The following is an 18,000-nucleotide window of genomic DNA, read 5'->3' as shown; positions in this document are numbered from 1 at the left end:
GTAATAAATAAGATAATGTAGGGGAGGCCGGGCCAGTAATTATTTCAAAATAAGCCCCTTCTGAGAGATCGCTACCTCTCCACTTCATGTCTGACTCTTAATTTATCCTCTTGTGGTTTTATTTATTTATTTAGTCATTTATTTATTTTAAATGAGTGCCATCCCGTATATCAGTGATTCAGTGATTTCTGTCTGAGCAGTTAGTTTAAAAAAAAAAAAAGTGCTACAGTTATACTGCAAACCACCATGAGAGATCCATAGATGCAATATATGATCACTTTCATATTGACTGATCAATTGATCAAGACTAAATTGCTGCAGTGCATGAGCATCCAGGTGAAGGCAATTCTTCATCCCTATGAAATGTATCCCCCTTTCCAACTCCCATAAAAGGTGTGTGTGCGAGTGTGTGTGTGTGTGTGTGTGTGTGTGTGTGTGTGTGTATGTGTGTGTGTGTGTGTGTGTGTGTGTGTGTGTGTATCCAGGGCAGCTCTAGATAGCAGTGTTAAATTAGACCATGATAATAGGCTGTGGGAGTTGATCTGCTCTCTGAGGATTAGAACAAGACTTCATCTGTCTGTCTTCATCACTGACCCGACATGCACACACACACACACACACACACACACACACACACACATACACAGGCCTGAGTATATATGCACTACACAGCTCTACACAGTTATACATCCATATACTTAAAATATAAGCTCACATATTTTAGCATATACACACAAATGTGAGCACACAGGCACAGACATGCACACAGACAATGGAGCTGGTGTTTGACTCGTTTAAAACGGTCTAAATTGGGTTGCTGCATTTTCTGTGACTTTTAATACTCCAATATAACACAATAACTTTTAGACTCATGTTCCAGCAGCCTTAGTCACACAGAATGTCTCAAAGGATTTGATAGAGAGTGAGCCTACCTTGATCTAACTGATCAACAGTCAGTAACAGAGTTAGAAGACACAATACAGTCTGCAACCAAATAATGCACAACAAAACAAAGCACAAGAGTCAAAACAGCATGTTGAAGAGACAAAGATAATCTAGCCGAGCAGAAAAAACCCAAAGAGAAGCATGAGTCCAAGCACAACCTGTTCAAACTCTGTGAAATGAAATGCTCAAAACATGAGGTGAGCTTTTCTGTTATTGCTGGAGTGCGATCTGTGATCTTTTTTTTTTTTTTTTTTTTTTTTTAAATATGGCATATACCTAATCTACCATGTGTTAGAGTTCATGTTAGCGCCATCCACAGTGAGTTTTGGTGAAAGAAGGCAGGCCACAGCCAAATAAGCAGGCAGACATGGGCAAGAGTGGCCAAATCTACTAGCAGACGGATTAATTAACACTTTGTATCCTTTACCAATGTAAGCTAAATAAATTTATTCTCCAAATTTAAGATGCAGAGGAACAGTTTTGGTGAAAGGGAACATTAAACGACCATTAAACTATGTTAGTGCAGGTGACTTTTTTTTTTTTGTGGAATAAGCGCTCCTTGGCTATTGATAGATATATCAGTATAGATGCAAGTATTGACAGGTGCATTTTTTTTCACAAATAATTTTTCACATATCCGAAACTTTGATCAGTTGTCATATAGTCGAGTATGTAGGACAAGCACTATAGCGTGAATGTTAAATGAGTGATGATGAGAGCCATTTTGGACACTTTGGTACACCACTCAGCACTGCTGGATCTCTTTCGCCGTGAAGGAACCACTCGATGTTTCCTAAAAAATGTCACCAAACCAAGGAACCTAACTAGGAGGTTTCTTATGCTTTCTACCAAAATGAGATGGTCCTAAGCAGTCACATATCCTAAAACTTGTGCTTCAGGAAACTCACTTGCCAAATGAGAGACATCAAGACAGTGGACGCTCTGTGGACCTCCTGTCATGTTCTGTCAGGACGTCTGCATTGATTCAACTCGACATGTCAGGCCGTGTTGAGAAAGGCGGAGCAAGGCTCTGATGGAAAAACGACTATTTGTTAAAAGAACGGTGCTTCTGAGGCTCATTTAGCAGTTAAAATGGTAAAAATGGGAAACTTTCACTTATTTTCTACTTTTCTAACAAGGGTTTCGGTCTCACCAGTGATACTCACAGTTGAGAATAAATAACACTATCTCATTGTAAGAAGCTACCATTATACAACACTGCCAATGTTAGCCTGCAACTGCTCCGAGGCAGCAAACGACAAGCTGTCCTGGATGGGGCGGATGGATGGGACAGTGATGTCAGGTAGATGTTGCCAGGTTCTCACGATGAAGTCCGCTATCTTTGTTTTTTTTATCCACCATCTTTGGCCAAGCAGCTCACTGCATTGAGCACAGGGAGCGAGCGGTATAGGAAGGGAGGGGCGAGAGAGAGTTGTGTGTGTGTGTGTGTGTGTCTGTGTGTTAATGTGGTGGGGGGAAGGAGGGGGCAGAAAGGAGGGGGGAACACTGCAGAAAAAGGGAAATTGCCTTACACACACATACACATACGTACACTGTACAATAAATGAGTGTAATAATACGGTACATAAAATATATTCATGGCTTGTCAGTTTCAGTGATGTGTGTGTTTGTGTTTGAGTGTGTGAGTGGATGGAGGGTGATGGGTGGCGGTCTAAGATAAATAGATAATCATTGATCGTAGGCTGATAGAAAAAAAGGGTGCTCAACCTACGTCTGAAAGATGTATGGGCAGACACACACACACACACACACACACACACACACAAATCGATAGGCATTTATCTCAACTCCAGCATACATGACACATGTTTTCTCAATGACAGACACAAGGAAGCCTACATCTCCACAACTTCTCTCTCCTCTTTTAATTCAGCATCTCTGTCTCTCAGTCAGTCGTTCAGTCATTTACTATTCATCTACCTGCTCGCTGCTCTTCTTGCTGTACAGTCTGTCCAGCTTTTCCCTCGCTCTCTCTCTCCCTCTCTCTCTCTCTCTCTCTCTCTCTCTCTCTCACTGTGCAGTTATCAATGGGATTGCAGCAGTCAGGACACTCGTGCTGAATTAAGCTGCATTCCTCCACTCTTTCTGCTTGGCGGAGTTTGTGTTATTTGGCGCCATCTATCTGCAGCTCATTGGCATCACTAGTGCTTTCTAGATACTGCATTGCACCCCCCAGCCCCCTAACACACACTGAGACGCCAAAAGCACACTGGTGTGCTAATGGTCTGGAAATGTCTATTACAAAGGGATTGTCTGATTTTGTCTCTGTCAATTTTAAGTTACTGTATAGTAAATATGTGCGTATTTGTTTGTTTCATGCAAAGTGACCTAGCCTCTGTCACTTTCTTGTGAAGGTGTTTTGTCTAAATGATTAACAGAGACCACTGGAATTTGTTGCAGAAAGTATAATGATCTTATGTCTTCTTTTCCCCCCGCTCTTTCTTTCCTCCCTCCCTCTCTCTCTCTCTCTCTCTCTCTCTGCAGTATGTGGCGTTTGGCTCCCTCTTCTTCATCCTCATCTCCATCTCCACTTTTTGCCTGGAGACCCACGAGGCCTTCAACACCATCTACAACAAAACAGAGAACGTCACAGTCGGCAACGTGACGCACGAGGAGGTACGGTGACCAGTCGGCCAGCTCCAGTAGCTAGTCAGTCAGTTGCAGTTGGGTTGGTAGTTTGCTTGCTGGTCCTTGGTTGGTTTAGGTTGGTCAGCTGTTTCTATTAGCCCTCTTAACCTGAGCGATACAGCAATTATCCAGCCAATTGGCCACCAACACACCACTAAAACTTCTGTAGTTGTCCACACTAAAATGGGTAAATTTGAAAACATTTTTCATTTTTCTTTTGGCCCTGTGTCCATACTTAGCTGGGGTTTCCACCTCTGTAAACAGAGCTTTTTAAAAATCCTCTCCAAAGTGTGTAAATTTGCAAATACTGGTCTTGTTTTGCAACAGGAAAATGCTGATGTAGAATTGCCATCTGATCTAGGCATTAGTAACACAGTGCTCACAGTGTAAGCACAGGCCATGCGGTACACCTGTACATTGAATTGGGGTTTAAGCATTTTTGAGCATTTCAGTGTAGAGGTGTCAGGCTTTTGGAAAGCCATCTGACAACAGTAGTATGGCACAGTGGGCATGGAGTACCAAAACAACGTTTTCAAATTTAGCCATCATAAAGCAAACATTTCCTTAGTCAGTTCAAATGAAGGCATCCTGGGTTTGACCCCACCAGTGTTAATGAGATGTTAATGTATGAATGGGTCGTAATTACAAGGCTGTAGACAAGGGGCTCCGCCTTTGTACCTCAATGAAGTAATGAATAATGTAAACCTGTGCTGTTGGTGAACAATAGCAGGAACTGACCTCAATCCTCAATGACACCTTGTGATTTTGTCCCTAATCTAGTTCGATGATTTGGCCAGCCAATGGATGGGTCATTGGGGGCACCCTAAGTATGACTGCTACCAAGAATGATATCATTCAGACATCCTTATCCATTCCAGAATGCAAAGTGTCTGTTACATTGTTTTTTCCTGTTAGTTGACATTTGCACTGTAATCGTATTCAAGAATTGAGAACAAAGGTCACAGGGTCACCAAAGTCTCCAGGGGTCACGAATGTGCATCGCAAATTTGAAAAGATTTCAATAAAATGTATCGATTTGTCCCGTTCACAGCCAGGATGTGTAGTGGCAGCAGTCAGAGCAAATCCACAATATCCCCAACCTGTTGTTTTTATTATAATGAGATCAATATATCAGTTAGTAATGGCTCTCTGCCCTCCAGATCGTCTATGAAGTGGTGACAGACGGCTGGTTGACCTACGTGGAGGGCGTCTGCGTCATCTGGTTCACCATTGAAGTGATGCTGCGCGTCATCTTCTGTCCTGACAAGGCAGAATTCTTCCGCAGCACACTGAACATCATAGACTTTGTGGCCATTGTGCCATTTTACCTGGAGGTGGCGCTGAGCGGCCTCTCCTCCAAGACAGCCAAAGATGTGCTGAGCTTCCTGCGTGTGGTGCGCTTCGTCCGTATCCTGCGAATCTTCAAGCTGACGCGCCACTTCGTGGGTCTGCGGGTGCTGGGCCACACACTGCGAGCGAGCACCAACGAGTTTCTGCTGCTCATCATCTTCTTGGCGCTGGGCGTCCTCATCTTTGCCACCATGATCTACTATGCCGAGCGCATTGGTGCCGACCCGGATGACCCGACGGCTGCGGCCCACACCAATTTCAAGAACATCCCTATTGGCTTCTGGTGGGCTGTGGTGACCATGACCACGCTGGGCTATGGGGACATGTACCCCGAGACATGGTCGGGCATGCTGGTGGGTGCTCTGTGTGCGCTGGCTGGCGTGCTGACCATCGCCATGCCAGTGCCCGTCATCGTCAACAACTTTGGCATGTACTACTCGCTGGCCATGGCCAAGCAGAAGCTGCCCAAGAAGAGGAACAAGCACATCCCGCGAGCGCCGCAGCCAGGCAGCCCCAACTACTGCAAGCCAGATGCCCTCGCCATGGCGACTGCCTCACCGCACAGGTTGATGGGTAACGTGATCGGGCCGGGCATGGTGGGCTCCGGGAGCATGATGGGAACCGGAGACTGCCCTCTGGCACAGGAGGAGATCATTGAAATCAACAGAGCAGGTGCGTGATGGATCAAAGGAAGTGTCTGTGTGTGTGAGCGTGTCTGTCCATCTGTCACAGTCCACATGGGTCTTGAAAATCCTTAAGTGAGAGAGACAGAACGAGAAAAGGGGGCAAAAGAAAGGTTTTGAAAATAATTGGCTTTGGAGTTACAGTATTTGATGTTTTAGCACCCAAAGAGTCCTTGATCAAACAATGCCTTGAAAGTCATTGAAAGCAATTATTGTTGAGTGCAGAGTATTTAAAGTATGTATAGTTTAAGTCATGGTGGAATGAGAAAGCTGCAGAACAAACTGTGAAAAAAAGCTTATTTCCCCCCCAGCAAATCCATATTTTCCATATCTCAGATTCTGTGTATCCATATAGCTGACATGCTCAGATAATCCTCTACAGACAGACTGTATTTCCTGCCTGTCTACACATTGATCCAAGCCATCTCATCTCTGCTCTGCTGCTTTAATGGACACGTCCATCAGCAGCAGCACAGATACAGTAGGTTTGTGTATGTGTGTGTGTGTGTGTGTTTTAGTTACAGAAATACTTTATAAAGACATTACATCCAAACACAGTAGACACCAGATAGTCCCTGTAGAGCGCTTATCCTCTCTCTCTCTCTCTCTCTCTCTCTCTCTCTCTCTCTCTCTCTCTCTCTCTCTCTCTCTGCGTGACTATAAGACAGGATTTAAGGTTTATGACTATGAATAGTCCCAAAATTGCTTCGCCATTGCAGCGTTTGACAGCACACTGAGATGTAATTAAGCTTAAGAGAGGGAAACAGGGGCTGTGTGTGTTTTTGTGTGTGTAGAGGGTTTGGGAGAGTATGCGACAACAGGGAACACAGCACTACAACTTAAAATGATTACCCAATTTGAGCTTTTGAGCCCTGATATAAACGTGTTTCATGAACAGCCCAGAAAAACAGGGATGCACTCAGCACAACAAATACGCAAGCAGCTAGCATATGGCATTCTGGGAACTTCCATGTAGAAAAATTGAGCAAAATGTAAAACGATGTTGCCTGAGGTTCCAACCTCTAATTCCAAGTGGAATGTCAATTCCTTATACCTTTTTTCACAGCAGCCATTTTGCCATGAAATAGCAGGGTAAACATAGTTGATACTAATGACAATAATTCAAATTTCAGTGTTCCATTTAAATGTAGCAGAGACTTTTCATTCAGATAGCATTAATGATATCAGGACCCTGGCTCTGTTAGACCTAAATGGAACAGTACTTTGACTCAGTGGCGGATACAGAACATGGCTAATGGGTGGCCTAAAAAATTCTGGATGGGCCTGTTATTTCATTTTGTTTATTTTTTTTTTTAGATAGACATGTATAAAATGATATGATGAAAGAAAAAAAACCCTCTCGGTAAATGAGCCGAGAGGTTGTAAACGAGCCTAAAATACACGTTGGAAAAAGGACATTAAAACATTTATTTATTCAGTTAGTTATTGTTTGGTCTTGAATCTGATAGGGTGGGCAAGCTGTCAATCTGGGTGGGCCTACGCCCATCCAGGCCCACCCGTAGATCCGCCTCAGCTTTGACTGATGTCATCAGTAACACCTGTGTTTACCCTGCTATTTCATGGCAAAATGGCTGCCGAGACAAAGGTCTTCAATTTTCTTGACTAGGTGGTTGTTGTTGTTGTTGTTGTTGTTTTTCCAACTTCTGAATACAGTGGAACATGCATTCGAACTACAAAGTGGTAGCAATCTTGCCAACATGAACAATAAAAGTCTAAAACAGCTAGTTAACAAAAGCATAATATTAAAACGATTATATTTTTTGCTGCAGACAGGGTAAGTGACCGTGTGGTTATGAGGCTCTGAATTGGGGGCTGAGAAAACTAGCTTGAGATCCTGACTAGGATTTCCAGGTCAACGCACGGTTTTATTTGATCTGTTTTTGCCCAGAGGTTCAGAATTCTGAGTTTCTTTTTCTTTTCTTCTTTCTCTGCCCTACTGTCCTCCGTGTATGTATATATGTGTGTGTGTGTGTGCGTGCATTCACCCAACCCCCGCCTCGTGTCTGTAAACTGTTGAGCAGTAAGTCACGTCAGATTAGATTTGACAGCCGTGTCGGAAGCTAGAAACATTATTTCCCCTGCATCTATCTCCCCGTTTGTGTGTGTGTGTGTGTGTGTGTGTGTGTGTGTGTGTGGGTGAGAGAGAGAGAGAGAGTCTGCATTTGTGAGATTGTACATGAGATTGTCTGTGTATTTATTTGTGTGAAAGAAAGACAGACAGTCAAAGAGGGATTCCATAAGTGTGTGTGTGTGTGTGTGTGTGTGTGTGTGTGTGTGTGTGTGTGTGTGTGTGTCCACCTACTGCCTGCTGTGCTGCAGTGTTTTGCTCATGTGATCACAACAGCTATCACAAGGCACTAATGTCACTTTACACCCCCATCCTTCCTTCCTTCCTTCTTCCTCTCTCTTCCTTATCCCTTCTTACTTCCTTCCCTCCTCCTCTTCTTTCCTTCTATCATCACCTCCTCCTCTGTTTGCCTGTTTCCATTTATCCATCCTACACTTCAACTTTCCTTTGTTTCTCCTCTTTCATACGACTGACCTCCACATCACTCTGTGTCTCCTCCGTTTCTCATCTTTGCTCTGAATCTCTTCGCCCCTCGCCACCTCCGTTCTTATCTCCCTTTCCCATTTTTATTTCTTTTATTCCCGTCCGTTCATTTGCCTCTCCCCTCACCCACCTCCTCCGCTCCCCATTTTCTCTCCTGCCCATTAATCTTCCCTCTGTCCTCTGTCTCTCCCCTCACTCTCGGCCAATTTCACCCTCTCTTTCCTGCCTCCTGTTTTTATTTTTTACCTCTTTAATAAAACGGTCTTCTTCCTTCCTTTTTTCCACACCTTCATTTTTCCTCACTCTCCTACCTTCCTTTCTCTTTGCTTGGCCTCCTCTCCTCTCCCCTGCCTTTCATCGTCTCTCTCCTTTCTGTATTCCATTTGACATTTCTGTACATTTTTGCTCTTTTCTGCCACTCTCTCCTCTGTCCTCTCCCCCTCCCGCGCTTTCTCTACCTTCCTGTCTCCTCTCCTTCATGTCTCCTTCCTTCTATTCTGCCCTTTCTCTGCTCTCTGTACTCCTGTCCTTTTTTACTCTCTGTTGCCCCTGCGTTCCTATCTCCCCCATCCCTTGTTCTCTGCTCTCTCCCTTTTCCTCTTTTCTATCCCCTCTGCTGTCCTCTCTGCACCCCATTTGGCATTTTCCTTTACCGTTCTCTCTCCCTCTTACTCTTGTCTTCTGCTTTCTCTCCTCTACTTGTCCTCTCACCTTCCACACCTCACCTCCTCACTTCATCTCCTCTCTCTCTCTCTCCTACGGTGCAGACTCCAAGCAGAATGGCGACGCGGCGGCCAACGCGGCGGCACTGGCCAACGAGGACTGTCCCACCATCGACCAGGTGCTGGGCGACGAGCGCAGCCCGGCCACCGGCGGCCTCGGCTCGGCCACCAGCCGCGAGCGCTACCCGCACGACCGCGCCTGCTTCCTGCTGAGCACCGGAGAGTTCCAGCGCACCACAGACGGGAACGTCCGGAAAGGTAGGAGGGGGGGCGGGGCGAGGCGAGGAGGAGGAGGAGGAGGTGGAGGTGGAGGAGGAGGAGGAGGAGAAGGAGGAAGGGGAAGGAGGGGAGGGCGGGACTTGAGCGACAGCAGCAGCTTTTCGCTCGACGCATGGTCTTGATTGACGTGTGTACCGGCAGTGTGTGCAAACGCGAAGTTAGAATCCTACATGGCATGTAGCAGTGCACATGTATGCGCCATACACACACACACACATGCGCAAAAGCACGCACTCAAGTGCATCACATGTACGTACATAGCAGAATATAACTCAGTAATAGGCACAAGTACATATAATGAACTATGCAAACACACAAACCCATACCCTCAGCTTACGTGCAGCAAGTTATTCCAAAGCCAAACGTGATAGGCTACTTAGATAAAGTCACACATACACACACCCACACATCCACACACTTTATCCTCCCTCCCCCCTTTTCACCTTCATCAGTCATTTTAAGTGACAGCTCAGCATCAGCACAAGGCTTGCCATGTTACGAGCTGCATCTACATCACAAACAACATATCAATGGCCAATCAGCAGCATTGATATTTAACCTGATGATTATGCTAATTGACAGCTTGCAACTACGGCGGCAGCAGCAGTGGTCCCGCTGCATCTGTGCTGCAGTGCTACTGCAGAGCTGCTGCAGCAGGCTGAGACGTGTGGATGAGGAAGTGATCGGGACACCAAACTGTTGGTGCCTCCGGTGTTTCCCGTCTGCAGGCTCACGATGTTGGCACGGCGCTGCAAAGCCACTGGTCCGACAGCCCGTTATTCTTTATCCCCTAATAGTCCGAAAAACATCTCACTGGACCAAAAGCCCACTAGTCCAACAGCCCATTATGCCCCACCCTCACCCCCCCAAATGAAACAGCCCATTATTCTGAAAATAAACGTCCATTGCTCAGAGGGCCCATTGCCCCAGTTACTGTTTGGTTCTGACCTGATGATAGTTTTGCCCTTTCATTTCCTAAGATGGCAACCGAATATTTGGCAACCCTTTCTCTAACCTCTCTAATCTGCCTAATCCTAATCTTAACCTTAACCCCAACCTAACCGAATAAACCAATAACCAATAAACTAAAATGAGCCCCCCAAAATGTAAAAAATTCTGGTGCCATCCTAGGATGAATACAATTTGCTTCTTAAAATAACAATAAAATGAAAAATAATCTTTTCAACTAGTTAGCTAATTTTGTCAGAGTATACACCCATTAACAATAATAATTTACAGTCCTGAAAGACGCCTCTTTAAGCCTCACCCCAAAATGTTAATTTTTTGACGTAATGAGCAGGATGATGCTCTCTGAGCTCGTCTTCTATCAGAAAATATTGATCTTCATGGAGGAACCTCAGGAAGGCCAGTATTTTTCAGCAGGAGACATCTCATTGTGGCTTATGCTTTGGACCATTCCAGTAGAAACTGTGACGTGTGGTTGACGTAAAACATGTCACGTAAGATCAACTGCGTACTGCCACAGACAGCGGCTTTGCAATGTGGCCAATAACCCAGAATTCACAAAATTATACTGATAGATGATAGGTGTGTGAAATCATTTGAGATTAGATGGAATGTAACAAAAGTTTAATTTTATGCTTTAGCTTTAATCAGTTGGACTCAGTTGGACATGCTGCTGTCACTGTAGGACAAGGACGTGTCATTGATCCCACAAGTAAACGAGGAAACGCTGCACCTCAAATGGCAGCGACCGGGCTGCTTGGTGCCAATTCTGAACTAAAAGAGAGAGAGAGAGAAAAAAAAAGATTTTCCCCATGTGAAGCATCAAATCTATGAGGACAGACTTCTGTGAAAGCTGTGCTCTGTATTCTGCGTGTATGCTGGCTGATTTAATGCTCATCTTTTTTGTAGTATTTTTTATAGGTCTATTTATGCACACGACTGAAGGGTTTCATCTCAGCTACCTTTTGGGAAAATACTGCTACCTGACTCAAAATTGGGAACCCATGACGTGCCTGACTTTCACGCAACAAGAGAAAGGAGCTTTTTTTCCTCAAAAGGTCAAAGTCTGGGGATGAAACTCTTCCACTGTGAACTGGCGTTACTTGAATCTGATTTGAGCCAGCAGATCAAATCAGATGAGGGGACAGAGTCACCGCATCAGGCTGTCAGACTCTGCTTCTCCATGGCTCTTTTCTCTCTCATCCTCCGCTCCCTCTCGTCCCTCCGTCTGTCTGTCTGTCTGTCTATCTCGATCGCGGTTCTCAGATGTCTCTCTTTTCTCAGTTTGCTATCAATGAGGCCATTCATTGATTAACAATTCATTCTCTCCCTCTCTCTGTCTGTCTCCGTACTCTTTTGTTGACATCCTTTCATTTCCTGCACTAACCCCATGCCTCGTTTGTTCTTTGGCCATTTCATTCACTGATTTTCCATTTTCCCCTTCTTCTCCTATTTCCCCAACGTCCTCCCCATTGCTTTGGCCTGCTTACTGTTTTGAAACACCCCAACCCCCCTGTCCGTTCCCCTTTAACCCCCATGGACACTCCTCCACACACACCTGCCCTTATACACAACAAACACACACAAATACCAGAGGGCTCAGTGTCCAGCAGTCTGATTTCCCCGCTGGCAGAGGAGTGGTTCAGGCCGGAGGGGCTTCTGCTGCAGCAGGATGTCAACGCTTCCTCCTGGATCAGACCATAAGCAGACAGAGGTAACAGCTTATTTGAGATGTGCACAGATTTATACAGATTGCCCTGGAGTATTCCCACAGAATTTAGATGTCTCAACCGGCTACGAACCATGTTAAAAACTGATTTTAAAAATACAAGCGGACGCATAGACCAAATCACAATGTTTGTTTACAGTCACTTCTGTGTAGAAAAGCTCTTCATCACATCCATGTAAGCTCAATGAGGCTGAGCGAAGGGAGGCGAAAGAACAAGTAACACCTGAGATGTAATTTCAGCTGGAGAGAAAAGGGTCAAATGGTGCTGTGCTTGGGGGTGTCAGGTAACGGTAAAGATTGGAGGTCAGTTTTTTTTTTTTTTGCAGATTTCCATCTGAGAAGAGCAAAATTTCTCTCTAAAACTACGAACCTTAAACCAGCATTTAGCCTGTCGTGTAGCTTTTGGCTTATCGAGGACGGCAGCCAGACAATGCAGACTGGAGACAGCGAGAAATGTCAGATTCCTGAGACTATCGTGTTTAACCGTTTGTCTTTGAATGTTTCCATTACAGCTGAATAATGACCACAGAAATAATAACATTCGCAGATCTCACAAGCCTCCGCCATTCAAATGAAATGCCAGTTTTCTACCCAGAAATGACCGTGGCTGTTAGAGCAACATCACAGTGATTCGGTCTGTTTAGTCCAGTCATTTTATGAAAAGACCTAGGACAAACTGCAAGAGAAGCAAACTCAACCGATTTTGTATCCTCAGTTTGTCCTGAGTGAGGGAAAAAAAGTCCCAAGAAATCCCATTGGTGGAAAGTTTTGAAAATCACCTATTTATCACCACATATTAACAAAAAACACTGTTTTTAACACACAGGAGAAAGGGGTTCAAAATTTTACTTTCAGATATCACTATAAAAATTCACAAGATGATTACACACACAAAGACAAGAAAAAAAGTCAATTACAAGTTCTTTGAATTATTCTGTTTACACATGCATATCACACATTATCTGATTCGATATGCACTAATAAGGAATATGAGGAATAAATGCCAGAAGAGACATTTAAATTAAAAGGTTACTATATATATAGTAACCTTTTAATTCACTGTTTAAATGTCTCTTCTGGCATTTATTCCTTATATTCCTTATTAGCTTTTATTAACTTTCCACCAATGGGATTTCTTGGGACTTTTTCCCCTCACTCAGGACAAACTGAGGCTACAAAATCAGTTGAGTTTGCTTCTCTTGCAATTTGTCCTAGGTTGACCCCAATTTCGGCCTAAAATTACTGGACTAGTTGTCCAGACAAACAGCTGAACTGACCAGACAGGAGCAGCTCAGAGCCCAGGACAACAGAGAGGAACCAAATAATCCAACAGTAGTCGAATAGTAGCAGGGTAGAGCAGTCTGAGCGCTGCAGTCCAGAAGAGTGCAGCAAAGTGAAGTGTAGTTGAGTAACGTGTCATAACACCGGGTACAGAGCAGCGCTTTAATGCCACCACTTAGGGTCCATTTCTCTATTTTAAAATGGAAACTCTTAACACAAACCAAACTAGCTTTGCATTTCAGCGTCCATAAGGCAAGCACATTTCAAATAGAGGTCTGCGGCTTCATGAAGGCCAACTTGGGGGGTCCTGAACATGAAAAACCTAAAAGCCCCGGGGATAGAAGAATACAGTCGAGAAAAAAAATCACATTAGAACAAAACGCACACAATGAATAAGCGTTCATCCTCCAGAAGCAACATCAAACCACTTTAATACATCAAATCAAACGTACACACACACACACACACACACACACAGTCTGAATGTTTACAGATGCATGCCGGGTGCTTGTTAATACAAAGCTTTTAAGTGTGGTTCAGCAATCATATGGTGAAATTTAATTGTGTGTAGGTTGGGGGGCATATGCATGGTGTGTGTGTGTGTGTGTGTGTGTGTGTGTGTGTGTGTGTGTGTGTGTGTGTGTGTGTGTGTGTGTGCGTGTATGTGTGCTTGTTCTGTCCATACAAAACACTTGACACAAGCACTGGTTTGCTCTCAGACATTTTATTTAGTTCAGCAATTTCACTTAACCCCACTGACACACACACTCTCACACACACACACACACGCATGTACACGCACGCACACAGGCCCTTGAGAGCAGGATCAGCTTTCACAAAGACCTCAGATCACTCAGAGCTCCCTGTGGGTTTGGAGTACATTTCCTCATTCATTCTCTCCATTTCAAACCAATGAATAGGTGGATTTAAGTGTCAAAGTGCTTTTTTATTCAATATATTGTGTATTCATCTTTGAGTCAGCTGAGAATAGGATACGTTTGTTCAGCCACTGTTAGTGCAGGGTGAACACGATTAACTTGAGCCACTGATACAGAACATGATGATGTCATTCTGGTCAAATTACCTAACGTCAGCTTCAGTCAACATTTTGTCTCCATTAAACATAGAAAGTAGACACAGTTTGACTTTTTCCCTAAATAAATTTGCTATATTTTGTTTTTGAAATTAAAATTAAATTGAGTCAGTGCAGTATCCTAAAGTGTCAAGTTATGCACCTGAGGCTAGCTCCAGCTTCAGTTCTGATTATTGCTAGTTTTTGAAGCAAATACTGTATAACATTATAGTGAAACATCAAGAGGCACAATGCATTATGGGTGCTGGAGTTGACTTGTTATGTAATAGGAAGTTAATTAGTGCACGGTGCACTTTAACTGATTGCTTGAGGCTTTAATTGTGTGTCAAATGGCCAAAAAAGAGGGGAGAAAAGGAAATGATGGTCATGCACTGCATCACACACACACACACACACACACACGCACATGCAAATGCACATACATATTATAACACCACTTTACATGTTCAAGAGATTACACTGTGTATGTGTGTGTGTGTGTGTGTGTGTGTGTGTGTGTGTTTATGAGAGCAAAAGACATCAGAAACAAAACTGAATATGTGACTGCATGCATGCATGTATATGTGCCTATATTTGCCTGTGTGTGTGTGTGTGTGTGTGTGTGTGTGTGTGTGTGTGTGTATGTCTGTGTGTGTGTGTGTGTGTGTGTGTGTGTGAGTGAGTGATATGCCTGCCCTCTCTACACTCATGTTGTAACCACTCAGGACGAGGGCTCACAGGCTCACGGGGGGCGGGAGGAGGGGGGGCTTTAAAGGTTAAAGGTCACAGTCTGACGCGTGCTGTTGCTGTTGTTGTTGCTGTTGTTGCTGTTGTTGTTGTTGTTGTTGTTGTTGTTGTTGTGTTAATGTCTCCTCCTCCAGGTTTTGTCGTGTCATGCGTTTGTACTTTGGTTCTTGTTGCTCTGTGTTACACTGTCCATCTGTCTGTCTGTCTCTCTGTTTTGTGTTTTTCTTGTTTGTTGTCCGTTCGTCCGTCTTTCTGTCTGTGTGTGCGCGCGTGTGTGCGTGTGTGTGTGTGTGTGTGTGTGTGTAGCTGTCTTCCCCTCCTCCTGCTCCTCCTCCTCCTCCTCCTTCTCCTCCTCTCACCCGGTCTCTTCTCACTCTGGTACTTACAGATAGGGGGCGCCAAACACCAAACACTCCCCAGGCTCATGCTGCCTCCCCCGAAAGCACTTTGGCTCCAAACCCCCCCTGGTGTCATCGTCACTCAATGACATCAGGGGGGTTTTTAGCTCCAGACTGTTTGTGGGGATCCGGCGCCTGGTTTATATCATACAACTGCCTTGATTAGCGTTGTAGTCAGCATAGCAGGAGCTTACAACATAAGCTGAAGGTTTTACAAAAAAACGAAACAAAACGAATTTGATGTGGCAATGAAATTTCCCTTTAAACCCTGTGAGAGAATTCCCTTCAGAAAAATGGAAAAATAAAAGTAGAGGAAAATGATCCAAACTAAAAGACCCACAGGGAATTCAGATAGCGCTGGGACGGGTGCCAGAGTGAAAGTGGCTGCTGCGCACTGGTTGGCTCGTTGCCCCGCCAGTCCACTGAGAGCTGGTTGCTGATTGGTTGGTTGGTCGGTTTCTCTCGTCCTCTGGAACTGAGCTCAGATCAGTCTTTCCGGCGCGGCCCACGGGGAGAGAGCGCTGCTCGTTTCAGCTGAGCAGACCCGGCTCCGAATCGAAAACGCCCCGCGTTCCGCTTCTCGGATCGACCCGGATCCTTTAAGGGAAGAGTTTGGCCAAATTGAATCCCTCCAAAAAAAAAAGTGCGTCCTCCATCTCGGTGCATTTTTACAACTCTCCTGTTGCACCTGCACTCTATTCGAGCCGCGTCTGACTCCATCCCCTCTCTCTCTCGGGTTGAGCTGGAAACACTGACGGCTGTAATGCTTCGAAGGTCCGCTGCAGCCAAAACACACTGGAGACATTTAAAGCTGTTCAAAAAAAAAAAAAAGAAAAACCAGACCAACAGACAGACCTAAGGGCAGGCAGACAGGAAGACAAAATCGAATCAGATGCATTCATAAAAAAGTCCAAAAAATTGAGTTCACACACACACATACCCAGGTAAGTACTGGAACAACAACTTCGAAGGGCTGCGGTGACTAGTTTAGTGGTTGTAGTGTTCGCTGTGCTGCGATCTCGGCTTCCCCCCCCCCCTGCACTCTAAAAGCAACAGACTTGGACAAACGATGCAGCTGAAAAACCAAAAAAAGGTGTACTTTATTTATCATTTTTTCCACACAAGGTACGCTCCTGCATTTGCGGTTGATCGGGTGGCTCGGCGAGACAAACCGAGCGCACCTCGAGTGAAGCCGCTGCCAGGTCTGCTGCACGCGGGCCAACTCCAACATGGCCGCCGGCTTTTTGCTTTTAAAGTGCCACCGGGGCTCTCTTCCAATTCCTTCTCAGACTCTCCTCTTTCCTTCCTCCCTCCGGCTGACATTACCACCGATCGCGTTGCAACCAGACGGCATTCATTCCACATCTCTGTGTCACTGCTGTCGCCCGTCCAAGACGATCAGATCTGTGGTTGTGACGGTGGGGGGAGGAACAAAAGACGCGAGCGTTTCGGAGGCTTTCTGGAATGGTTGCATTTTTCTCAGTCCTTCTCCCTCTTCTTCTTCTTCTTCTGTCTCTGTCTGGTGCTTGGTCTTTTGTATGTGCAGCTGCAGGGCAGGGGCGCAAGGCAGTACAACTAAAAACTAATAGAAATAAAGCAATCGTTACAAATCCAGACCTTTGGGCCCCGCCCTCATCGCTGACCTTTGCTTCGCCCCTGCCGGAGGAACTCGTGTAGTCTGTGGCTTGGTTATGGTTTTACTTTATGATATGCAATGCTTTGATCTTTTGGTCGGCCCGGCACAGGAGGCCAAAGGCTTACAGGACTTTCTTTCTCTTACTTCTCTCTCCCTCTGGGATTAATTTCATCTATCTATCTATCTATCTATCTATCTATCTATCTATCTATTGGTCTATCTGTCTCTCTGTTTATGTTGTGTAATGGCTGGAAGTGTGTGCACGGTGTGTTCGTGTTTATTACAATGTGTGCCAATGTGTTTCAAGTATATTTTTAAATTATTTGTTACCTCATTAAAAATGGTTATTTTTGGTTTGGCCCCGTCTCCTGTTATTTTTGGAATTTTATTTCTGTATTTCACGTTTATTTTATTGACCTTTTAAGTGGTGCTTCACTCTCCAATCCTTCAATCCCTCTCCCACCATCATCTCACCTCTCTCTCTCTCTTTTTCTCTCTTTCTCACTCTCTCTCTCTTTCTTCCTCCTCCTCTGCTGTTGCTACGGAAACAGTGGACGGGAGAATTCCGGGACCAGTGCAGCAAAGCATTTTGGGTCAAGGCTTTGTGTTTGATTACATAATTGATTCATATCAATACAGTGTGTTTTACTGTCCATCCAGTGAAGCCAAGGGACACGAGGGTCAGACAAACTAAGGCACAGCAAAGGGAGCCAATCGCCTGTTTCTGGACTGTTGCTGGACAGTCCACTGTAGGGTGCACTCACACCAAACCACACCTGGAGCGGCGTATTTGAATTCTGCAGTGTTCACCTCCTTGATTTGAGTTTTCTTCTTTACGTTTGGTTCGTTTTAGTCAATGACAAAGGTACCATTTGAACTCAGATGGCACCACATAACACAAAGTCCAAGCTAGTCTCACTCACCAGATGCAGAATGTGATTATAAGCTGGCTGACTATTTCAAATAACCAG

At 44.8% G+C, this 18,000-nt stretch overlaps 1 protein-coding gene across 1 annotated transcript in view; it reads left to right on the top strand.

Moving 5' to 3' along the window:
- The first annotated feature begins 2,169 nt into the window (after positions 1 to 2,169).
- LOC115363046 (potassium voltage-gated channel subfamily C member 1-like) overlaps positions 2,170 to 18,000 on the top strand; it is a 45,811-nt gene continuing 29,980 nt past the window's right edge. The window contains exons 1-4 of the mRNA XM_030057120.1: positions 2,170 to 2,238; positions 3,451 to 3,582; positions 4,755 to 5,616; positions 8,967 to 9,179. Of these exons, the coding sequence (XP_029912980.1) occupies positions 2,170 to 2,238; positions 3,451 to 3,582; positions 4,755 to 5,616; positions 8,967 to 9,179 (1,276 nt within the window). The remainder of the gene's footprint in view (positions 2,239 to 3,450; positions 3,583 to 4,754; positions 5,617 to 8,966; positions 9,180 to 18,000) is intronic.

The sequence above is a fragment of the Myripristis murdjan genome, chromosome 8 (genome assembly GCF_902150065.1).
Source record: "Myripristis murdjan chromosome 8, fMyrMur1.1, whole genome shotgun sequence".
Lineage (NCBI taxonomy): Eukaryota > Metazoa > Chordata > Actinopteri > Holocentriformes > Holocentridae > Myripristis > Myripristis murdjan.
This window is presented reverse-complemented; position numbering and strand designations above follow the sequence as displayed.